Below are 25,797 nucleotides of genomic sequence, written 5' to 3' on the forward strand. Positions count from 1 at the left end.
TCGGGGAGGTGTTACTGACCAGAGAAAGTGAACATCCTACGGTACACAGCCCCACACAACCAAAAAGTATCTGTCCCTAAATGCCAACCATTGGAAACCCTGTTTTACAATAAAAATGGCTGGGTTCATTGCATGACTCTTCTATTACCATGATTTAGACATGTCACATAACTTCTCCTACAATGCCTACTACATAATAAATGCATTAGATATTAGGTTATTGCAATCTGCCTCCTCTACTAAACTGCAACTCCCTAGAAGGTAGGAGTTAAGTTATGCTGACATATGTATCCCTAGTACACCACAAACATTTGCGAACGCCATGAGCAAAGCATTAGTTCATTCTTTCCTGAAAGCTAGTTAGTCACAAGTGGTAGATCAAACCCTCTGTGTTGTACCAAAAAGACAAAGTATCTGAGTGCATTCTCTTTCGCAAACCCCCTGCTGGTTTTAATAAAAAGTATGTATTCTAGTTCCCTGCGAAGCACAAATGCAGGTCTAGTAATTCTCACCCAAAATATTTAAGAAACCAGAAGATCAACACACACAACTATCCTGGAAGAATGTTAAGTTCATGGAATTAAATTTTATAACAATGATGCTATCTGGAGGAGTAACTTGAATAAAAACGAACTAACTCCTTAAATGACCATAATATATTTTATGTATTCGAACAAACCAAACACAAACATCAGATTTTAATTTGGGTCAGGAATGTAACGAGGTTTTTTTATAGCAATATTTTGTTTTATTTTTCTCATTCAACATCAATTTTCTAGATATTACTAGTTTTCTTTATTTATTAAACCAAGTCATTTGAAACCTTCAAAACATGCAAGATTTCCTGATTCACACTATAATACGCTATTGCTCTTATTTTTAATTATTCATTTTATTTATTTTTGAGATGGAGTCTCACTCTGTCACCCAGGTTGGAGTGCAGTAGCAAAATCTCAGCTCACTGCAACCTCCACCTCCCAGGTTCAAATTATTCTCCTGCCTCAGCCTCCTGAGTAGCTGGGATTACAGCCATCTGCCATATTACTTGGCTAATTTTTGGATTTTTAGTAAAGACAGGGTTTCATCAAGTTGGCCAGGCTGGTCCGGAACTCCTGACCTCAGGCCATCCGCTGGCGTTAGCCTCCCAAAGTGCTGGCATTACAGGTGTGAGCCACTGCACCTGGCCCTCTATTGCTTTTACATGCCATTTTCCAAGCTTATAACATGTTCATACACTTCTAATCAGCTGACTTAAAGTAGTGTGGTTGATGTGAAAAACGTTAAGAAATCCCAAGTGTGGCATGCAGTAAAAATGCATTAAGAATAGTTTTATAGCCGGGCGCGGTGGCTCAAGCCTGTAATCCCAGCACTTTGGGAGGCCGAGGCGGGTGGATCACGAGGTCGAGAGTTCGAGACCATCCTGGTCGACATGGTGAAACCCCTTCTCTACTAAAAATACAAAAAAAAAAAAAAAATCAGCTGGGCATGGTGGCGTGTGCCTGTAATCCCAGCTACTCAGGAGGCTGAGGCAGGAGAATTGCCTGAACCCAGGAGGCGGAGGTTGCGGTGAGCCGAGATCGCACCATTGCACTCCAGCCTGGGTAACAAGAGCGAAACTCCGTCTCAAAAAAAAAAAAAAAAGAATAGTTTTATATATCTCATATAAACCCAAATCATCTTCTGTCAAAAATTGCTTTACCTAAAGTATTTCTCTTCTTCCCATACTCTTAAAGAGAGATTCGGTGGCTCTAATATCTTTTTCTTCTTTTTGCTAAAAATCTCTTTTTATTCTCTTTTCAAAATTTTTTATTTTATTTTAAGTTCCAGGATACATGTGCAGGATGTGCAGGTTTGTTACACAGGTGAACAAGTGCCATGGTGGTCTACTGCACCTACCAGCCTATCACCTAAGTATTAAGCTAATGCATCACCACATGCATTAGCTATTTATCCTGTTGCTGCCCCTACCCCGTAACCCCAACGGGCCCCAGTGTGTGTTGTATCAAAAGTTTTTTAAAAACATCTATTAAACAACTGCACCAGCATCGAACCTAGGTTTTCAAAATGTACCAAAACGGAAAAATACTCTGAACCAAACCATCATTTGGTTCCGTTCCAACTTTGGTCTTGAGCCCAATCAGATAACCGCTGGAACGTGCTCAACAATTCTAGTGGGCCACGGGGACTGGGTGGAAAGCCTGTGGTCATCTGTCTCCGTGAGATGATTTCCATTCCCCAGGCTCAGGAAAATACATGGGAAAATCCTCTGCCCGTTTTCCAAAAATCCTTTAAGCCCACATAGAAAACAATGCTTTCTTTGTGGCAGATTGTTTATACAAATTCACCGAAGGAGATTTAGCAAATATTATATAGACTTCATCACACTAAGGCAGAAACAACCATGCCTTTTAATTTCTTATGATTCACTGAAATGAGGACTAAGATGGTTTATCTCACACACTACCAGGCTCATGTGTATCACTGGGCAGAAAAACAAACATAAATACATTCTTAAGCAGATGACATCTTCCCCTGTTTCCCACTGGAGACCAAACCCTCCAGCAAGTACTCAAACTGGCAGCAATCCCAGTAACTCTCAACACCACTTTCTGCTGCCCCCTCCTGAGACAGGAGGTAAAAAATGACAAGGACGTGACCCAGTGGCATGCAGCGCAAGGTGAAATCCAGGCCAGCTTTAAGGAGAAAAATTCCTTCTATCACTGTGATTATTAGTAGTTCTAAATTACACACCCAATTTGTTTTTTTTTTGTTGTTTAATTACAATAAAAAGGGGAAGCATTTCTGGGACCTTCAGCATGACCGGGTTGCAAAACTAAACCCAAAGCACAGGCCCAGGCTGCAGAAAGACAAAGGGAAGCACCAGGGGCGGAAAGGAAGCCTCGCCCAGAGCGGGGCCTGGTCCTCAGCCACCATCTCGGAGGCACCCACAGGGAGGTGGTGAGGAGACACTCTGCATCTGCTTCTTTGTTTTTCTTTTTCTTTCCAGGCCCAACAATCAATAAATAACTTTCCTTAAATAATGCAGCACCCGTGAGTCAGCCTGGGTAAACTCCTGCGGAGATGGGGCTAGGAGATGATGGTGTGTGGGCAGGGGCCACCGTCCCGTACTGGTAACAGCTCCCGCCAGGGCTGCCTGCCAAGAGGCATGACTGTATCTTGGAGTCAGAGAACACCAGGGACAGGAAGGGAGCTCAGAGATGACCAAGCACCTTCACCTGAAGCCCTGAGAGCCAAAGCCCACACAGGAGGCCAAGGCTTTTGACACCCTGCCTGTTTGTATAGCTGCTATACTATAGCACCTCTGTGGAATTTTTCTTTTTCTAAGCCAGACCATTCCCCAGAAGGAGAAGGTAAATAAGCACATGAAAAATTAGCAACACTAGTCATTAGTGAAAAGCAAGTTGGCCAGGCACGGTGGTGGCTCGTGCCTGTAATCACAGCACTTTGGGAGGCCAAGGTGGGTGGATCACGAGGTCAGGAGTTCGAGACCAGCCTGGCCAACACAGTAAAACCTCGTCGCTACTAAAAATACAAAAATTAGCCAGGCGTAGTGGTGGGCTCCTGTAGTCCCAGCTACTCAGGATGCTGAGTTAGGAGAATTGCTTGAACCGGGAGGCAGCGGTGGCAGTGAGCCGAGATCTTGCCATTGAACTTCAACCTGGGTGACAGAGCAAGACTCCATCTCAAAAAAAAAAAAAAAAAAAGAGAGAGAAAACCAACTTACAGCTACAATGAAGGCTGGGAATTGTGGCTTACTCCCATAATCCCAGCACTTTGGGAGGCCAGGAGTTTGAGAGCAGCCTTGGCAACACTGGCAACATAGCGAGACCCCATCTCTACAAAATAATTTAAAAATTAGATGGGCATGGTGCTGCACACCCGTGGTCCTATAAATAGCTGCTTGGGAGGCTAAGGCAGGAGGATCCCTTGAGCCAAGAAGTCAAGGCTGCAGTGAGCTATGATTGCCCACTGCACTCCAACCCGGGCAAGCTACAGAACAAGACACTGTCTCAAAAAAAAAAAAAAAAGACACCCCAAAACACCTACAATGAGATAGCCTTGCATAGCTGCATACCTGCCAGAGTGGCTAAAATAAAAGTGGGTACTAAATAAAATGCTGGCAAGGGTGTGGAGAAACTGCGGCACGCATACACTGCTGTGGGATGTAAAACGGTGCAGCCACTGTGGGGAGCAGTGCGGCAGTTTCGTAAAAAATGAACTAAATATGCAACTAGCATACGACCCAGCAACTGCACTCCTGAGCATTTATCACAAAGAAATGAAAGGTTACATCACACAAAAACGTGTCCATGAATGTTCACAGCTGCTTTATTCAAAATAGCCAGACACTGGAAACGACACAGATGTCCCTTCCTAAAAAGTAAATCGGGGACCTGGCGCGATGGCTCACCCCTGTTATCTCAGCATTTGGGAGGCCTAGGCAGGCAGATCACTTGAGGACAGGTGTTTGAGACCAGCCTGGCCAACATGGCGAAACCCCGTCTATACTAAAAAATACCAAAAAAGTAGCCAGGTATGGTGGTACATGCCTGTAATCCCAGCTACTCAGGAGGCGGAGGCACTAGAATCGCTTGAACCCGGGAGGCGGAGGTTGCAATGAGCGGAGATCGCACCACTGCACTCCATCCTGGGCGACAGAGCAAGACAAAACAAAACAAACAAAACAAAAAAATTGAATCAGAATCTCTGAGGGTGGCATAGCAGAGGCTGAGGAATCCAACTTCAATAAGGAATCCTGGTGGTCACTCCCCACTGACTATGCCCCGTGGTCGGTCACTCGCCACCCCACGTGGCCTTCACCATGCTCACGTGGAGGCCACAGCTTCACCTGGTGACCACAGCTGTGCTTCTTTCCAGGGACGTACCACAGCTTGGCCAGGGTTCACACCTTTCAGTCCCACCTCTATCACCTATGGAAACTATCACCTATTGAAAGCCTGGGCCTTCTCTCTACTGGTCCCTTTAGGCCATCACCCATGTCTCCTAATTTAAATGAGGCCTGCAGGCAGGTAACCCAACTTGACTGCATTCAGTTCCGATTTCGATGCTGATGTTATAATCCCACAGCTGACTTGTACCTGTTGGACTCGTGCCTGGGCCGTGCAGCTCCAGGCTGCCTGGGTGCTTCACAGCATAACGGTACCTAGCAAGCCCCGAGCAGTAAAGAGGCCCACAAGGCTCTCTCTGGGTGGCCTGAGGCAACTGGACATGTGCAAATCTGTGCTCTGTACCTGCTGAAACCCTCTGTCCTGTGGGAAGCTCTGCCCTTCTCCCTGTGGGAGGCTGGCTGAGTCCCTGCGGACCCGGATTCAGGGACTTATTGTCCTGCTAGGTCTGTAGCAATGAGGAGCTTTAACCTTTCCTGCCCTTTAGGGTTAAGAGTTCTCTTCCTGTCTACCCACCTAAGGAGGCAGCTCCAGGGGCTCACTTTTGCTGCAGCTGCGTGTACTACATCCCTGTTTTTAAACAAAGGCCCATTCATTTATAAGGAAAAGAATCCTCTCTTAGTTCCACCTCCTCAAACAGAAAACTGATCTTTAACCTGACTAAAACGCTATTCCAAGGGACCTATGTGAACCCCCTCCCCACACCCCCCTCCAATATTTCCATGGCAACAACCAATCCTATTTCCCTCAGCGACCTCCCAGGGCTGCGATTCAGAACCCCCGTCACTCTCCCCATCCACCTGTGCATTCAGTTCAGTTCGTCCTCAGTCCCTCTAAAGCACAAGGCCCAGAGCTAAATTCAGAGCCACCTTCCTCTGTTCTTCAGGCAACAGCTGATGGGTGGCAGAGAGGACGGGGCAGGAACTCAGGAGATTCAGATGAGTTAAAATCCCAGCCCTGCCATTGATCAGCTCTGAGCTTGGGATTAACGACTTATATGTCTCATCCTCATCCGTAAGAGGAGGAAAGTAATGCATACCTTGCAAAAATTACATAAAGTAGTTGATGGAACATGCCTGGCACATAATAGGCACTTTTGAAATCGTTGCTGCTATTATTTTTATTATTATTGTGCAGCCTAAGACTGCTTAGCATTTTTATCAGCCGACCATCTGTTAATTCATATTGAACTGGTAGTAAAATTATAACTCCCAGTGAATTTCATAAGAAATATTGATGAGCCAGGACTCCTCCATCCTATCCTTTGTGCAACTGACTTTTGAATACCTTTATTTGGAACTCATGTTTGAGCCGGAGTTTTGCTTTTGTTGCCCAGGCTGGAGTGCAATGGGGCAATCTCGGCTCACTGCAACCTCTGCCTCCCGGGTTCAAGAAATTCTTCTGCCTCCACCTCCCAAGTAGTTGGGATCACAGGCATATGCCACTTCACCCAGCTAATTTTCTGTATTTAGTAGAGACCAGGTTTTCCCGTGTTAGGCTAGTCTGGAACTCCTGGCCTCAGGTGACCCACCCACCTCCGCCTCCCAAAGTGCTGGGATTACAGACATGAGCCACTGCACTTGGCCTTTTTTCTTTCTTCTTCTTTTTTTTTTTTTTTGATGGAGTTTCACTCTTATCGCCCAGGCTGGAGTGCAGTGGCACGATCTGAGCTCATTGCAACATCTGCCTCCCAGGTTCAAGTGATTCTCCTGCCTCAGCCTACAGAGTAGCTGGGATTACAGGTGCCCGCTACCACACCCAGCTAATTTTGTATTTTTAGTAGAGACAGGGTTTCACCATATTGACCAGGCTGGTCTTAAACTTCTGACCTCAGGTAATCCACCCACCTCGGCCTCCCAAAGTGCTGGGATTACAGGTGTGAGCCACTGCATCCGGCCATAAACTATTTTCTAAAGCTGCTTAAATCTTCTTTCCAAAGTCAGTGTTCCCAAACTATAGTCAGAGGCCAGGCTCGTGGTCCCTAGCAACCTGCCACCTGGTACATTCAGGGCACGCCCCCCTTCAGGTACAACGTGGATCCTTGGGGCTCCTTGCCACTCTAACTCCTAGGAAAGTCTCCTGCCTTCCCCCCGGGAATGTGGTATTTGAGGCCAGTGGTAACAGACCAGAAAATCTAGGCCAGTTCAAAATGCCAAAGACAGGATGACAGGAAGGACCCCAGGACCTGCAGGGCTCTGTTCAGCTTCTCGGTGTTACCCAGCAGTCTGCAGAGGCAGGAGACAGCTCGACTCTCAGGAGAGAGCAGCTGATTTTTAATGTACAGTGTAATACCGCAAGGTAAACAGCATCCCAGACACTGCTCCATATGGCTTTAGCTTGAGATCAAAACTAATTACCATCCTGTGTATATTTCCAGGTTGGGGCAATAAGGGAGTTACTGTCCAGCACACTCGCCATCAGACCGCCTCTGAGGTCAACACTGCCACATGCTAACAAGCTCCTTTCGTGGTCTCAATCCTCCCAGACGTCAACCCCTTCATTCTGCAAAGGGCAGAAGGAAACTGGGGCTTGAGGAGGTGTTAGAGCAGGCTGAGCCTGAGACACATGTATCTAGAGAGGGGCATTCGCCCCAAAACTGCACGTTCAGTGTCTGGAAGCTCTCTACAGATGCCTAATGGGCCCTGGGGTTAGAAAAGGTTTGAGTAGATCACCCCTGGACAGAAAAGAAGCAAACCTCCAGGGTCAACCCTGTGGGCGGCCTGCCCCCCATTACAGCCAAAAGGAAAGAGAGAGTTCCACATCACACATCCAGTGTGTAGCAGAGTAGAGACCAGAGTTTGGCAGGCAGGGATACCCAGGGCTGTGGTGATGCCAATCTGTGCGGCTCGGATGGAATGTGTCGCCATCCAGCCCTGGATCCTGCACGGGTTCTGGTAGGCCCTCCTGGGACTCAGAAATGAGCTGGTGTGCTTGGGGTTCGTCAGCTCTGTCCAGTCACTCCACTCCACCATCCCAGCCCAGATGACAAGGGCACAGCATGGCCTTGTGACTTGGGGAGTGCTGGGCAGGCTCTCTGTGGCTCACTTCAGAGAGGAGGTTAGGGTGGTGAGCAGTGTGCTTCAGAGACCCCAGAGCCGCCTGGACCTCAGAGTCCCTGTGAATGGATGCGTGACAAACCTCACTGGGTGTGCAGTAAAATAAAGCCTCTCCTTCGTCTCAGAAAGAGCCTGTGTTAATAAGCACGTGCCTGGCTTGGCCACCAGATGCAGCACAGGGAAGAGATGAAGGCTAATTAAATAACACGTCCAGAGACCTCCCTAGTAAGAAAAACCACAGTGATACACAGTAGTGTTGTTATACACACACACAGCATTTTTAACAGCTGCACCACCTGTTAATTCATATCGAACTGGTAGCAAAATTGTAACTCTCAGTGAATTTCATAAGAAATATTGATGAGCCAGGACTCCTCCATCCTATCCTTTGTGCAAACGACTTTTATATACCTTTATGTGTCTGTGTGTGTGACTGTGTGTATTTCATTGGCTCTCTTATGAGCTACAGTGACTCTAAAAGATGCACCAACAGAGCAGAGGAACAAGGGGACGGGAGGGAAGGGACAGAGGTTTTCACACCCCCACAAGGCTGGGTGTTCTGTGTCTGGATGACCTCAGCCAGTTTCCACCTACAAAACAGAATAAAAAGAGGCTGGTCCCCAGGGTGTGTAACCCGACACCTCTTGCCAGCAGCTGAATACAGGGGATTGTTTTTTAAACTTCAAGTTCCAAGCCCTAGTAACAAAGTGAGGCCTCTCCTGCAACTGATGAACCTCCTTGGAAAAATAAATCCTGCTGCCTATTTTGTCACCATCTTTGACAATTAGCTGTACTTGGGATGACGTGACCAGAGCCATTTGGTGAAGGCCATTGGGGCATCCACTTAAAAACGCTCTTCACAACTGGAGAAGGGGCGTCCTCTATTCCACGCCTGTTCTGCACTCCGTACTTGAGCCTCATTATCTCTTTTCACAGAAGCCTCTGACAGAGGCTCATTATCCTTATGTTAGAGATGAGGAAACTGAGGCTCAGAGGTGCTCAGCCCCCTCCAAGGTCTAGGACAGACTGAGCGTGTGGGTTCAGGTCTGGCTGGCTCAGGCTCCACACTCCCCAGCAGATCATCTTGTTTCTGCGTTAAGCAGAGCAAGCCTTCTCCAGCACACACTTCCTACAAACCTCAATGTCAAAGAGCTCCCAGACCCCATGACTTCTCCTCTTCCATGGGCAGAAGTTGGCAATACTGCCTCGGGCACCCTGATTCACTCTCACCCAACCAAAGAGAATGGTGGAGGTAGCAGGTCCAGTATAAAATGCTAACGAATGACACCGCAGCTGCCTCTGAGGTCCACGCTACTGTACTGAGCATTTAGTATGTCCAGATACTGTACTAGCCATTTCCCATGTTGCCTTGTTTAAGGCGCACACCCTTAAGGTGGGTATTGTCAGTCACATTTCACAGATGATGAAACTGAGGGGCAGAAAGCTTTCTCTAGGGTCATGCAGTTAGGAAGTGGCAGAGTTTAGACTCAGCCCAGGACTACCACATCAGCGCTCTCCCCTCCCCCTAGGGCTCTTCCATAGTTAAGGCGCCATAATGCGTCCTACGCAGAAAACCCCCTGCAGAGCTCTCCTGACCCGTCCTTCTGGTCAGAGTCCTCCCGAGAGCACAGCAACAGTGCAGCTGTCTGAGCTCTGCACCATGCATCAGCTGAGCATCAATTTGTGCAGAATCCAATGCTCCAAATCAAGTCCTGGGCAGGGGTGCCCTCTTTCATTCTAGCCTCCAAGAGCCTCTGGATCCCGGACGGTCTCTTTGACTGACCACTTCTAACAGAGGGAGCAAATTCCTTAAGGGCTTTACCCAGACTCCTTCCCTAGAGGCTGTTACCCCACTCCAATTCCTCTACCCTGTTCCACAACACACACTGAGGCTTTCTGCCTTTTGCACGCCAGCACCAATTCATTATTTAACTCAGATTTAATAAACACGCTTGCCCAATGGCCATACAACTTGTTCTGACTTTCTCAGCTCTCCAGTGTGGCTGTCGGCATTAACTTTGTCCTAGAAGGCAGATGCCCCAGGAGAGAGACAGCATCAGTTAAGCCGTTCTCTTCAGCACAGGCGAATGCAGACAAGGGTATTAAATAATGCCTAGTATTTGGGCCACCACTGGGTGCAAAGTGCACTTCTCAACGTCGGCAGCCATCCGAAGGGAGGTCCGGCTCCATGAGAAAGAAGGCAATGGTTTCCAGACCTAACCCAGGGCCTGGCCATTCAGAAGAGGCACCCAGTATAATTTGCTGAATTTAATATCTGCTTTAGAAACAAGACTTTGCTGAATTCCCCTCTTTGACTTTCCGTGACACAGAAGAGAAAACCACTACCTGGTACTGGAAAAGTCCATGCCCCCATTAAGTATCCTCAGACTCTAGAGTGCAGTGCGGTCTCCCTGTCGTGATTCAGCGCTGGTGGCTGTGTTCCGGGAGCATCAGACCCTGCTTTGAGGGCCCCTCTTTGCTCGCTCCACCCTTCCCTGGTGTCGGTCACATCTGCATGCCCACTGACGAGTGGGCAAACCACAGCCGGAGGAGGCTGCGTCCACAGCCCACGATGGCCGAGACGGTCACGTAGGCGGGAGAGGCAATGCCGCAGCTGAAGTGAAACCGGGGCGTTATCCAGAACGTCTGCTCACCCCAGCCCGACCTGCACTGCTCCGTCCACCTCAGAACTGGCTCTGCCATGGACACAGAGACTCTTTCTGACGTAGTCCTTATCGGTTTCTCTTTAAGCCACAAGGCCGGGATACTCTTCATGAGTGAGTGCTAGTCCTTGTCCGTCGTCTTTTCGGAAAACTTAAAAAGCAAAGTCATCGCACTTATAATTAAAAACTCATTTAGGCAGAAAATAATTCATTCTCCTCAAATGACTCTGTGTACGCCGTCTCATTCGGACTCACAAAGACCACATGAGGTAGGAAGACTATCAACATACCCATTTTACAGACTGGGGATACCAAAGTCCAAAGAGACCCAATGAGGTCAAGTGCTGAATCTGGGAGTTACACGTCTTTCAAGCAGGTTGCACTTGTAAAGCACAATAAAATTCTCAGAGGAGGCCTTGAGTCTCTTAAATTACTTGCAATTACCCAGATGATCAATATTAATGAGTGTTTAATGTTGTGGTAAGTATGATGATGATGAAGGAGAAAGGTTAAGAAAAAAGCCCAGGCTCTGTGGCTCACAGCTGTAATCCCAGCACTTTGGTAGGCCAAGGCGGAAGGATCGCTTAAGCTCAGGTATTTGAGACCAGCATGGGCAACATAGTAAGAGATGTCTCTACCAAAAAATAAAAAAGGAGTCGGGCGTGATGGTCGGACCCTGCAGTCCCAGCTACTCAAGAGGTTGAGGTGGGAGGATCTCTTGAGCTAGAGAGATCGAGGCTTACGTGAGCCGTGATCACACAACTGCACTCCAGCCTGGGCGACAGAGTCAGACTCTGTCTCAAATTAAATAAATAAGTAAAGTTTTTTTTAAAAAAAAAAAGAAAAAGAGAAAATGGTTTCAGCAGCCTCATATAGACTAAAATATCAACTAAAACATATTCAAAATGTCCCCTACACTGGCAGCGAATTTTTAATCTGTAAGGATTCTTTAGTAGTTTCTCAGTGACCTTCTCACTTCCCAGCTGTAACACACAGCAACCAATTTTCCTACCCTTGGCTCAGCAATCTGGGTCTCAGAATTATTTGTCCCCAACAAAATCTCTTAGCCATTTCTTAAGCTACTGGCAGGCAGTTAGATTTTCCACTTGACATTGTTAAGAGATTAAAACTGTTGATCTCATTGTCATACACAGGCCTTTTCTGTTTCCTGCTAATAGATTCAGGTTAGATAAGGATTACAGAAGTGATACTCCCAAGTTCCTCTCTACACCAGCCGGCATCCTTTCCCCATAAGGTTATGAGGTTTATTTTATTAAATCTGCCATTCAGATCGCTAACGTGTAAGAAGAAAAACATTATACCTCATGCACAAGCAGAGGCTTAGACAAACACCAGCTCCTATTCAACTGGGGAAGACACTTCACAGGAGATCCTGCTGAATTACACAGTCAGTCCTCAATTGCCATAGAGAAGATGAAAACAAATTGTGTTGAGCCTGGAAAGAATGCCAGTGAAATTGGAAAACACACTTGCTGGGAACCGCCTGGGGTGCAGTGACCTCCCCGTAATTGCCCAGGTCCCACCAACACGCAGCATACCAAGAGAGACTGCAGATTGAGCTGGGTAGATGGTCAGTCACCAGGGAACCAAATCCGCCCACAGCAGCTGAACGCTCCCCTTACAGCATGAAAATATCAAGCACTGGTAATATAAAATGTGCTACAGTGTCTTCTTGGAAAACAGTAAAATCAGTGTATTCGTAATGATTTAATAGATGGGGGCGGGGAGGGGGACAGAATGAAGAGAACCCTTTAGAAGGGTCAAGAAAGAAAACTGTCATTACTCCAAAAGCCAGAGGTAAAAGCATCTCATTTGCACCTCACCGCTCAATGTCCTGAGACCAACTTTATAAACGTGCGCTAATGGCCCACCCCTTTAGAAGAGTTCTCCCTGGCCAAGGCCCGGCCCGGCCCTTACCTTGCATCATTAATACATAACATCATCTCTGGGCAGGCAAATCCTAATCTTGGTCACCAGGTCAACGAAAACAATCTTGATGCCTATGTTTGAGATGCTATATCACTTCATTTTCCCTTTCCACCAAGAATCTCATCACAAAAGTAAAATACTAGATTAACAGGGTAACAGTGAGCTTCACGAGGGAGGATTCTCTTTAGCGGAAAATTCACCACCACCCCCCCAGGTTGTGTGAGATGTTTTTTTATTTATTCAAAGATGGGGAAATAAAAACATATCCTTCCCCACTCCAAATGAAATCATACATAAATATGAATTTCAGAGATTCGTTCTGCTTCCTTAGTGTCTATAGCTCCTACTTTTTGGTTACTTATAAAACATACCTGCTGGTATGGGGCAAAATAGAAGTAAAAATCTCAGGATATAAAACATGCTGTATTGACTAGCGGCCGGAAGAGATATATTTTGTTGATTGGGTTTCCTTAAGTAAGTGAAATCAAATCAATAAAATGCCCAAGTAAAGCTCAACAGAGGAGAAAAGATCAGATTCTAACAGTGAATTCTTAATGGAATTGTGGAGAAACACGCTAGACAAGTTAGTCAAAAGCCTGAGTGCTGGCTTGCCTATGAAATGATTGTCACAAGTCATTCCTTATCAGACAAAGTTGGAAGGCTCTGCCTTTAAGTAAGAAACATCAGAGTGGTCTTCCCTGCACAAACACTTTGCAAACATGTGTCATGGTTGACCTTGTCCCTTGAGGCTGGTGTACACAGCGCACTTCTGCTGATCGAGCAATTCACTCCTATCTCTTTGAGTCTAAGCCTTAAAGTAATCCCTACCCTGCCACTGAACAAAAGGAAACTACTATTACTACACCCCTACTGTGTGCCAAGTGCAGTGCCAGGCACTTTTACAAACTTATGTCATTTAACGTTCACCACTCCATGAGGTCACACCTACTCTTCCTATTTTTCAGAGTGCTTGCTGGTCATGTGTAGACTGGAATTTCACCCAAGTCTCCTAAAACCAAGCCTTGCACCCTTATCCCTGTGGCAGCAAAGTCACAGGGATAAGCAACAAACTTGCATTCTCAGGGCTTGATTCCCTTTCTTCCTTCTTCACCTGTCAGATGGTTCTGCATTTCTTTTACAGGTAGATAATGCAGCAAGGATTTTTTTCTCTCCTTCATTCACTCATTCCTTTAACAAATGCTTTAAAAGCATGTACTGTGTTCAAAGCCAAGGTGAATCTGCAAAGGCGAGTAAAGCTCTTACCCACTGAGGAAGTCTGTTAGGTGAAAAGGATGTAAGCATGGGTCCTGTGACAGTATTAACTATTTTCCAGGCTTGCTTTCCTCCTCTGTAAAATGTGGATATTAAAGGAAATGAGCTCTAAAGCCTGTCCCAGACCCAGATTTCAATACTGTTAATTATGGAAGCTACCGAAAAGTTTTTGTTTTTGTTTTTTTGAGACAAAGTCTTGCTCCATTGCCCGGACTGTAGTGCAGTGGCACAATCTCAGCTCACTACAACCTCTGCCTCCTGGGTTCAAGTGATTCTCCTGTCTCAGCCTCCCAAGTAGCTGAAATTACAGGTTCATGCCACCATGCCTGGCTAATTTTTGTATTTTTAGTAGATTTAGTATTTTTAGTAGAAGGGGGTTTCACCATGTTGGCCAGGCTGGTTTCGAACTCCTGACCTCAGGTGATCCATCCACCTCAGCCTCCCAAAGTGCTGAGATTACAGGTGTGAGCCACTGCACCCAGCCTAGTTTTTATTTTTTAATAGCAAGCACAGAGGCCTAACTTCCTAATGAGATCATATATATTTATGGTGGCTTTCAACCACAGAGACTTGAACTGTATTGAAAATAATAATTTACTCCTGGAAAAATGGATCCAGGCTGCTGTCTTCACCAGGAAGTTGGGGTGAATGAAGGGGGTCCAGTGAGAAAATGAAGAGCTGGCTGGCAGAACTTCACCAGGTCAAATTTGACTACAAGGTCATGGACCAGGACCAGCAGATTCTTCCAGATCACCAATGTGGCCCTCCACGGTCAGATAGACCAGACCCATGGGTCTGAAAAAGATGCTGATTGTTTCTGCTCCGTGTTGTTTGGGACTGCCTGTAGCTCCATCACCACTTGATTCGATAAGTTAACCCAGGAAGGACAACCATCTTAGCAGAAATGGTCATACAAAATCCCAAACAGGCAGCTGCCACTCCACTTTTCTCCTGTTACCAAAGAGTTCATAGTTGGGTTTGGTGTGATTTTTGTTAACAATAAGCTCCCCTGATTGCTGAAAAATACATCCTTCACAATGCCAATTCTACCTAGTGAAGAAAAGAAAATTCACCGCAAGGCCTTCTTGTCAGCGGTTGAGAGTACCATGTGCACAAACCTATGAATCCAAGGTCTCCTTTCCCACCAAAATCCATAGAACCCTCCACACTGATGCTGCTACCACAACACGCTTTAGAAGAGTTCCTAGGTTAATTCTGAATCACCTCCTGATTATCCAAAGTCTGCAGAGTTTTTTTCCAACAATGTATAAAATTCTTTCCACTAAATACCTTAAAACTCTACCTTTAAATAACTAGATTGAAACCTGACAAAATAAAATGAGCCTAAACAATGTTATCAATACTCCTAGGAATATAAATAAACTAGCCAGTACTAATCTAATCTGTAACTGCATTTAGCAGGTATGTGCCAACAAAATCAGAAAAGTGACTCCATAGCGATTCAGCACTTAAAAACACAAATTCTGAACATGACTTATGTAACACCTGAAACATATTTCTCTAAAAACACTAACTGACTGATTTAATGTTTTCTTGTAGTGCCTAAAAGCGGGTAAATCTTCAGCTGTGTGTTTTGCAAAGTCTAAGCATTTGCATGATAAGTAACAATGCTTAGAATCAATCTCTCTTTTTCTGTATACCTGACCTTTACTTGAAAGGTTTTAAACCGGCTGAATACTTTTATCTTTGATAAGACAAGGTCTTTGAAGTGATGTTTTGGCTCTGTGTGGGCAAGGCCTTAATTTCTAGACTTCAGTAACTGAGGGGGTACAAAGCCTTGCTTTTTGTTTTTAAACAGAATGAATCCTTTACTGTTCAGGTTAATGTTCTGGCATTCTACCCGGAGTCTCTAGCACCAGTCTAATTATTAATGATAATCTTAGGTATTGTACTGATTTATTCTGATGACGGTTTTTCAAAGAGCCATTCTTATCGCAAAGAGATAGAAGAGAGGCAGATCAATTAATTGGTCTCAAGCAAAATCACAAAAAAAATGTAAAAGGTGCCCAGTTTTGGCCTCAGTGCCGGATACCCACACCAAAGAAATCTTGTCACATTTCCCAATACCCTAATGCAAACACTAGGTTTTGAATCAGATGTCTTCAATTACGTAGTCACAAACCGTTAGCACTAGATGACCCCGTGAGATAATCCTCGTGCAATACCCACATTTCCAGAGGAGAAAACTAAGCTGAGAAGCAGAGCCCATAAGTATGTCCTTGGGTCCCTTTGACTTTCTGAGTGTTGGTTTCCTCATCCCCAAACAGATCAGAGTCATACCCAGAACCCAACGTAAATGATTCGGGGCCTCCCAGATCTCAAAGCTGCTGAGGCCTTGCCAAAAAGATTCTCTCCACGTACCTGACAGAGAAGAAGGGTACCCCATCTTCAGAAAACAGCATCTGCAACCTGAGCTCATAACACCACAAATCTGAGCTTTCAACATTCTCATCTAAAAAATAAGTTTCCACTCAAAAGTATTCACCAACAGATGCATTTTTTAAAGCGCCCCTCTAGGGCTTTCAAGTTTTAGTTTGGTTTACCCAAACTAGAATTTTTACACACTTTTCAAAACCACATAAGACCACGTTAAACTGTTTGGATTTTTTACTTTGTGTATGAGTTAGTTTTTCGCTTAAAAAAAAAAAAAAGACAGCAAAACTAGTCAATATCAAAAACAAAAAAAGCTAAGGAAACAAAATGCCAATGGCCCTTAAAAAATAGCACACTGAAGCCCAGGGTTTTGTATTACACTTCTTTATACATCCTCCAGGTAATTAGGCCAGTGTTTTCTTTTGTTTCTGTTTTTTGTTTTCTTTTGAGACAGAGTCTCACTCTGTTGCCCAGACTGGAGTGAAATGGTGCAGTCTCGGCTCACTGCAACCTCCACCCCCTGGGCTCAAGCAATTCTCCTGCCTCAGCCTCCCAAGTAGCTGGGATTACAGGTGCCTGCCACCATGCAGGGTAATTATGGTATTTTTAGCAGAGATGGGGTTTCACCATGTTGCCCAGGCTGGTCTCAAACTCCTGACCTTAAGTGACTACCCATCTCAGCCTCCCACAGTGCTGGGATTACAGGCCTGTGCCACCTCACCTGGCCACCTTTTTTTTTTTAAATACATATAATCAATAGTACAATTTTGAAATAATAAAAATCTATTTTTAAGTAAGGTACTTTCATATCTTAATACAACACTTTAACCCTGGTGTCTCAATGATCCAGATTCTCTTAAACTGAATTATATAGTGAAGTAAACAACGGCTGGTTAATTTTTAGCTGTTGGAAAGAACAAATGGCACTATCCTTGCTCAGTGCAATTTGATTTTGTTCAGATCTCAGAGAACAGTAAGCATGAATGTGCCTGAATTTAAGCCACTGCACACTGGGTGTGTAAGCAACTACTTCCGAGCAAATTTCAAGTGTCTGATCCCCACTAAGCAGATACGCTGTCACCCCCTGCCTGCACACCACACCATATACGCTCATTCCACAGCAAGGAGGGAGAAAGCGAGAGCTACAGGAGACCCGAAACGTTTAACTCTGTGGGAAGGTAGGGCAGCACAAAAAAATTCTCAGTGTTGAGTGTAGGTCTGAGGGCCAGGGGTTGGTTATGTGACTGGAACACCAAACATGCCATTTCAGACCGGTGTGAGCATATGAGGGTGAGTGCCAGCATGAGTGAGGGCGAGTGTAAGCAAGTGTGAGCAAGCGTGAGAGTGCAGCTGTAGCGTCGTGCAGTAGCTGGATAGACGCAGCAATGTCCAGAAAAGAGAATGCTGTATCAGGGTGGTAGAACCTCAGACGGAGCTGGCTGGGGTTTTATCTATCAAACACAGAAAAGCCCAGCCAAAAGGCTCACTCCATCAAGATGTCTGGCCTTCTGTAGACAAAATATCAATCGCAGGTAATCAAGTGATTTTTGACCCAGTAAGCTGATATTTGGGTGTCATAGATAAGTCTCCAGCATAATAATCTGTACAAGAAGAAAAATTTATCATACAAGCACTCAACCAAAGCTCAGAAGTCCCTAGGATCCCATAAATTCCGGTTGGCTACCCATCCTTACCACCTAAACACACACACACACACACGCACACACACACACACACACACACACACACACACCCCACTTACTTCCCACCAGTCTCATGTGATTCAGAGAGCAAAGCACCGAGGAGATTTTTTCCTGGCTCTGCTCTGCAGGTGTCTGAAAATCTGTTTAAAGGTGAGAAGTAGATTGGACAACAGGCTGGCCTCATTTCTACCTCTAGGTAGGTTCACTAACTTTAAAACATCACTTAACCCTTTGGTTTTTCAACTGGCATCCTTCTGGCAAATGAAAAAAAAAAAAAATCACCTGTCCTTATTGAGCTCCTCGTTAATGCTCTTCTAGACAAGAGCCCTTTTCAAATATTGGGACACAAACTGTTTTGACAACAAGCCAATAGAAGTTGCTAATCTACCACTAGAAAGGGTGAATGGACAATCAGGGAACAAGTTAAAGTGACTTTGGCTGTGCCAGCTATGCTTCAGGAGCTCAAAAGCAACTGGGAGGAGTGGGATGGGGGACCGTCTCTCATTTAGTAGGCCTCTAGCTGCTGAACAGGAAGACAGAGAATTCTGGGCCATGCCTTCGGAAAGCAGCGTTTCTCACCTGCCCTTGACCACCATTCCCTTCCAGGTGGACTGTTTCCCTCTCTAAACGTGGTATGCCTATGCCTGACAGCAGGTGCATAATGCCCAGGGCCTGTGTTCTAGCCACAAAATGCTAGGCTGATTGGGCGACTTTGCATACACATTTGCCTCCAGATCATCAGCAGAAAGCAGAGTTTCATGAAAAGGAATGCCTGGTCTTCAAAAATCCAGACTGTGATTTGTGAATTGGGAATCAGAGAGGAGTGTGTTTTGTGGTCCAAAATACCTTAGTGAAGAATACAGAATAGAAACATAAAGCTCTCAGTCGTGGTGAAGAAAGTTATTGAGGTACAATAGAGTATTTGATATGCAAGATGAAATCAGAAGGCTACCTACTACAATAAAATGCAGAGTTTCCCCCAACGTAACACAGCCATCCCTAGCACACTGAACGAGGAAATTCCCCATGCTCTCTGGAAAAGCTAAGACAAAGTCCAGACCTTTTCAGAAGTGCTAGCTTCAACTCCTATGTCTTCTGTAAGGTACTCTGATTCCCCCTAAGAGCAAAAATAGCCTACGACTTTGATTAACCATGTAATAGAAATAAACTCCTGGCGACTGCCATAACCAGAACAAGATATCAGTGTGATGAACCAAACCAGAGGCATGGAAAACCATACGCAAAATGTCAACCTGTACCAGCTGACATGCATATCCATTAGGAGGTGTCTACCCCAGCGATACCACCCAGGTGCCTATGATACTGAAGAAAACATCTGCTTAGCTCAAAGTATGGTTTTCACTTTAATTCATACATCAAACTGCACCTTGGTTGGGCTGACCACACAAATATTGCAGTGGCCTGGCTTACTGAGGCTCGGTGATTCCTCACCCAGTTGACTGGCCACAACCACATCTACAGGTTTCAGGGTCCTGTCATAGATTCACATCACTCATTTTCCTGGCTTATTAGTGGAGGTTAACTTAATTTCATGATAACCTTGTCAATTTTCCTTGGCCTGAATGAATCACAAAGTGTTTCACCTGATCAGACAAAAGCTACATTCAGTAGTTTGGTTCACTATCTTTGAGGATTAGTCCAGAAGTTTTTGGTGACACTTAGGAATATTATCTTCACAAGAAGCATGATGACCTGCAGGAAATACCTTTAAAATGTGTTTTTTAAGATGTGCATGGAAATAGTAGAAGTGACTCTGAGTCACTGTCCAAGCTACAAAGAGCATGGTCACCGCCTCTATTTCTACCTCAGCAAACACACCTGGACAGAATTATTCACTGTGACTGTCCCAGGACCCTGGTCTGAGTTTTCATGACTCTGTAGAAAGTAAGAAAAAAGGGATGCATGGGGCATCAAGTTTGCTGAAATCAGCTCGAGTTCTGGGCAAATCTCAGAGCAAGACTTACCACTCTAGGTTTCTGCTGGTCCAGGGTATGCAAGAAGGCTGAGTTGGGGTCCAGGGTGCGCTCGGGGTCACTGGATATGTCCTCCTCTGAGTCTTCATAGGATGAGGAGAAGCCCGTGGAGGAGGCCGAGGAAGAGGACAGTTTCCTCAGGGGCAGGGTGCTGAGAGGGCTTCCCTGCATCTCCTCCAAGCCTCCGTCCTCCTGGGTGCCCATGTCTGTAATGATGACCGCAGGTATGCTGCTGGGGCTGCAGGCCTCTCTCAGGAAAGGCTTGTCCTGATCCGGGGACAGCAGCTCGGGACTTGGGTGGGCATCTCTGTCCTGCCGCTGGCTTTCCCAAGTCCCCTCTGATTGCACCCCTGTGCCACACGTCCAAGCCAAACCGGCTTCCTCCATGGTGCCCTGACAAGCCCTAGAGCTCCCAGGCTGCACACCCACCCTGTCCCCAGGAGGGCACTGAGGTTCTTTCAGATCTTTCGCAGCTTCCCAACAGGGCAAAGCCTCCAGCATTCTGCCAGAAGGAATTCCCGCCTCCACCTCCCGGATCCCTGGCTGTGCCGAGGGGCTGCCCCCAAGCAAGCCCAGAGCTGGGGACCCTCCCTCCACTCTGTCGGAGAGCTGCCAACGCCCCCCACCCACGGGGGCCCCACTTAGGGCCTCTTCAGGGCCTACGGAGGCCAGGGCTTTGGGCGGCCTGGACCAGCTCAGGGCATCAGAGGACTCTGCGCTTTGCACGCTGACAGTCGTCTCCTCTGGCCTTTCGCCCACTTCAGGCGCCCTAGAGCCCGGCAAGCCACAGGGCAGATTTCCTTTCCCCATCTTCCCAGGGGGTTCTCCATCGTGGGGCCCGCCCCTTTCTGGGGCTGGGTTTGTCTCACTGCCCAGAAACTGCCCCTGCCTCTCCACCAGGGCCTCTCGGGGCTGCGGATCCTCAAGCTCAAGGGCTCTCTCAGATGGTTCAGTGAGGGCAAGATCCTGTGGATGGTGTGGCCCAGTGAATGTAGCTCTCGCTGCCACTTCTGTGGCCACGGTTAAGCTAGCTCCGCCCAGTCCCAGCGAGGGAGCTAGGCAGCTACGAGTTCCCGGGGGAGGAGAGACCCTTTTGTCAATTTCCATAGCAGTGGGTGAGCCACAGCAGGGACTAGCAGGGACGCCCTTCTCCATCCTCACAAAAGCGGATGGACCCCGGGTCTCTGATCCTGTAGGAGCAGCCCGGCCGGGAAGAGGTGGCATTCCTTCCTTCACCTGCGCGGGGCATAGGCTGGGCCCTCCTTTCCTCCCGGAGTTGGCTCCTGAAGTCTCTGGGCATTGCTCCCCCCAGGACTTTGTCCTCCGTTCCTCGCTCCGGGCGCCTTGAACAAGGACCCTTCCAGGGGGCTGGCTGCTGCTGCGGAAGGGACACGGGGAGGGCGAGCGAGCCCTGCCCAAACGCGGGCTGCGGGGCGCTTGAATGTCGGAGCTCTGCGCCTGAATGTGCGCCTCAAACATGCCCACTTTCTGGTTCACCTGCACGTTCTGCAACTCGCGCTGCAGGATCCGCAGCTTCCTCTTGGCCTCCTCTGGCCCTGGCGGGGAGAGGCTACCGGTGGCCACCACCTGCTGCCGGTCCCCTCGCAGGCGACCAACCCAACTTGGGCTGCCCACGCTGCTGCTGCTGCTGCTGCTGCTGCCGCCGCTGCTGCCGCTGCTACTATTCAGCCTGCGCCGGCCGCTCCGCCAGCCTCCGGGGCTCCGGGTCTCCTCGGGTGACAGCGACTCGGCTGGGGGGAAGAGGAAAGAGGCGCCTCTCCCGGGGCTGAAAACGCTGCCGGGGCTCAGCACGGCCCTCCCCGGGGGCGGGGGCGTCTCGCTACCGCTGGGTCCGGGACCGCCGCCGCTCTTCACCTCGTTGGCGCTATTCATGATCACCAGGCTATTGAGCGCATAGCAGTACACAGCCATAGTACTGGGTCCGCCGCGCTGCCCGCTGCCGCGGCTCCAGCTCCTGCTCCGCAGCCGGCGCCTCCTCCTCCCGGCGCTCCCGGCTCAGCCCCGGAGGCCCAGCAGCCGCGGTTCCGCGCGCAGATGGGGCGGCATGGCCTGGGCGGCAGGCTGGGGGCACGACCGCGGGCTCAGCCCTTGCCCAAATCTCCATAAACAATCTTGCCGCTGTGGAGATACAAGGAGAAAAGTCAGGACTCTCGAGGGTGCTGAGGGGTTGGCGGTCGCCTGTAGATCCCAGAGGGAGCCCTGGAGACCCAATCTGTCCGGGACCCGGCGCCACCGGCATCTCACCTACCCGGACGGCAAGGCTCGGCGAGGGCATGCCCCGGCTGCCTGGGTCGCCAGAGCGGTTTCGGGTGTGCTTCCCCGCCCCCCATCCCACCACAGGCTGCGATGAGCTTTGAAGTCCCTTCAAATCCCAATCCTAACATTCGTCTCCGGAGCCACGCGGACCGGCGAGCAGTGAGGTCCAACTCCTTGGTTCCTAAGTATGCTGTGTGCGGGGCGCGCCTGACTCCCAGCTCTCCCGGGCTGAGGACACCCCCGCCACCGTCTCCGGGTCTCCCCTGCCTGAGCAAACATTGGCTATCCAGGGCAACCCGGCAGCCCTCGCCCTGGGCTTCAGGGTCTCCCTGCTCCACCCTTTCGGGGCATCAGAGACCGGCTCGGAGGGAAGCTGGGCTGGACCTGCCTTCCCCGAACCGCTGCCAGCGCCCGGATCTAGGAGGGCGCCTGCGTGCCCGCCGTTTACCTTCCTGACCCTGGCCTTGGGGCTGTGTCTCTCTGCCTACGAAGGCCTGGGCTGGCGGCGGGGCAGCAGCCGAAGCATTTCTCAGCACTGGCAGTGTCGCTTATCCCTAGACAAGTGTTTTGTGAGTGTGGGCGCGCCTGCGCGCGCCGGAGGCCGATGTTCTACATGTCCCCTGTACCGGAACCAGTACTCGCTGCCCCCCTGCCGTCGTCCCCTAGGGAGGGGTGTGTGAGAGTGTGAGTGTGTGTGCACGCATGTGTGTATACGCGTGCGGAGCGAGTCCGCTCTCCGCGCGCACTGGTGCCGAGGACGCGGCTGCCCCTGCGGGTTCCGGGACCCGCGCCCACTCGAAGGAACTTAGGGGCGTGCATGGCTGCAGCCAGGCAGCAGCCCTGAGTGCACAGAGCCTCGGGCTCTGCAAACGGACCTGGAGCCCGCGCTGTAACACCCAGGGCAGCGCCGCGTAGTGCAGGGTTTCTCCGCAGCCCGGGCAACCTCGCCCAGCGCCGGCAGAGCCGGCCCGAGACCCCAGCCTGGGGACTCTTGGAGCGCGCAGGAGTAGGCGGCGCAGAGTGAGCTGCCCGGAAGGCGGGTTGGAGAAATGCGGAGACTTCTTCTCTCCCTACTCTCTCCCCGCCGCCACTCCATGTCACCCTCCAAAATCAAACCCCCTTCCCTGACTCCCCAGCCCACCCCTTTGCCCTGTTTCGGAACCAGGAACGCCGAGTTTCGCTCCAGAGCAGAAAGTGAGGGCAAAGAGGGTTGTTCCAAGGCGAGAGCCATTAAAAGGCCGCCAAACTTACCTGCAATTTCTCAGATTCCAGATCCTGTGTAGACTACATGCCCAGAGGTGCAGACCTCGTAGAGACGAGATGGCTTTAAAAGTAAAAATGCTCAGAAAAGATTTTCTCACAAGCTATGGAAGACAAAAAAGAGTGCGAAAGTGGGGAGAGCTCTTCGGTTCAGGGGCCCGGCGATCCCGGCAGTGGCGACGCCAAGCCTGCCCTGCACGCCCTTTTCGGCCGCGGAGATACTGCCCCTGTCAGTGTCTGCTCCGGGCAACTTCAGTGTTTGTTCAATGTAGGATTAAAAAAAAAAAAAGAAAGAAAGAAAAGTTGGGGGGGGTGGAGGAGGGAGGAGGGAGAAAGGCGGAGGCAGGGGGAGGAAAGCAGGAAGGAAGTCGTGAGCCTGTCTGGGGTTGAACTCAGCGGAACAAGTTTTTCTTTTCTTCTTTTTTTTTTTTTTTTTTTTTTTTTTTTCTATTGCTTGGCAAGACGAGGGAGGGAAACACTTAAAAAAAAAGTTTCCATTGTTAGCTAACAACAAAAAAAAGCGCCTTTTAACTTCTGTGGTTTAAAGATATACAATTCATTTTCCACCCCTCGATGGAGGCTTGCTGATGTGCCTAGCTTTATGAAACTAGTTTTGAAAAATGTTTTTAATAAAGTTTTGAGTATACTTCTTAAACAAAGCAAATCATGGGTACCTTTTTAACATTTAAAAAAGGCTAAAATCCTCTGTGAACGGTTTGTGTTCTTGTTCACAATTCTGCAAATTCAAAGGCACATTGAGATCACCTTCCTGCAAAGTTGCAGATTTTAAGCGCATCACAGTAGCATTTTGGAAGACTGTTTGGTCTATGAGCTGGGGATAGTTTTGCAGTGCAATTGGTAGATGTATAAATACACCTTTACATATCACATTTATATATAACTGCACACAGCACATGTGACATTCGCATATTTTTGCACTTAATTCTCAGAATTATTTTAAGAAAAAGCATAGTCCTGGAACTAAGGAGGCTTGGGTAATGTCTGAAACCCTCCTTGCTTCTGTGGACCTTTGTAGACTGTCTCCTGTAGACTAGATCATTTTCCAGAACCTTTCTCCCTTGCTATCAGCAAAAAAGGGAGAAGGAACATCAGCCAATATTACTGGGGAGGGGATCCTACCCCTTTCAAGCCCCAGCACTCACTGCCAGTGTGTTTTAATAATCCTCTAAATCTTAAACTACAGCATTTAGCGGAAAGAGGGAAAACGCAGCTGCAAGGCTCAGGAGACTGAAACATCCAAAGCCTGAATCGGTCCTTATGTCGTGATTAGCTGAAATTCAGATGGAAATTTTGACTTTGCTTGTAGCACACAGATCTCTTGCTTGTTTATGTCACAATACTGTTCAGTGAGCAAAGGAACCTGCTGCTCAATCAGGAAAAGGTTCATGCTAAATCTGAAATAAAGAGATCTCCTAGCCAAGAATTCCTGAGAATCACACACTGTTGAAAACTTTCTAATTTTTAAAAACATGCCATGGAAGAATTGAACCTAATTCCCCTCCTACCCTCAATGGGACTTTAAAAAAAGAACTCAGAGTTATTCAGGGCTCTGAGCAAGTTATTCAGGACCTGAGCAATTCCTAAGAAAGGGAAGCCAGCCCTCTCCTTGACCCTAATTTCGTTCCCTAGGGGCAAAAAAGAGGATTTGCCAGTTATCAGGAGACCCAATCATTGGAATTTATGTCTGAGGGGCCTTCTTTCTAGGAGAGACCAATACCCATGTCAGGTGTCATGGTGGAAGCAACAGAAGTACCTAGCAATGCATACATTAAGGACAGACACATAGCTTCCCAATCCCTGGGAAACCTCACTGTCACCTCACAGCCTTACATCATCAGACTTCCGTAGTTGAAAAACTCAGACTTCTTGAATGTGCAGTCAACCTGAAGAATTATTGGTCAGAAGGCAGCCAGCAGCTGTCAGGTGTGACATGCAGAAAGGATTTCTGCCTTGGGCTTGAGGTAAGGCTAGCTGATGATTCTACCAGTCTAAAATTTGAACTGTGCCACCAAGAGCAGCAGGGATTGGGGAATAGATGGAATAAAACCCATTTCTGGAAGCTAGCGTAACGGGCTTGCATCCTGAAAGAGAATCTAGTTGCCTTCCGTGATTGTAAATGAACATGAGAAGAATACTTTACATAGCACTTATTTGTGAGACATTGTTCTAGACACATTATATATATTTATACATTTTTATCCTCGTAACAACCCTATGAGGCAGGCATCATTATTGTCCTTATTCTGCAGATGAAAAAATGAAAGTACAAGTAAGTGAGT

At 47.8% G+C, this 25,797-nt stretch overlaps 1 protein-coding gene across 2 annotated transcripts in view; it reads right to left on the reverse strand.

Annotated features, from left to right (window-relative positions):
• Window positions 1-23,875, reverse strand: part of ITPKB (inositol-trisphosphate 3-kinase B) — a 104,475-nt gene extending 80,600 nt beyond the window's left edge. The window contains exons 1-2 of one of the 2 annotated variants that reach the window (XM_039464267.2): window positions 23,489-23,875; window positions 19,952-22,099 (exon numbers count right to left, since the gene is read on the reverse strand). In XM_039464267.2, the coding sequence (XP_039320201.1) occupies window positions 19,952-21,892 (1,941 nt within the window). In that variant the 5' untranslated portion in view covers window positions 21,893-22,099; window positions 23,489-23,875. Of the gene's footprint in view, window positions 1-19,951; window positions 22,100-22,685; window positions 22,867-23,488 lie in introns of those variants that run through there. The other variant, XM_039464268.2, reaches the window with a different exon arrangement.
• Between the last annotated feature and the right edge of the window lie 1,922 nt (window positions 23,876-25,797).

This window comes from Saimiri boliviensis, chromosome 14 (genome assembly GCF_048565385.1).
Source record: "Saimiri boliviensis isolate mSaiBol1 chromosome 14, mSaiBol1.pri, whole genome shotgun sequence".
NCBI classification, from domain to species: domain Eukaryota; kingdom Metazoa; phylum Chordata; class Mammalia; order Primates; family Cebidae; genus Saimiri; species Saimiri boliviensis.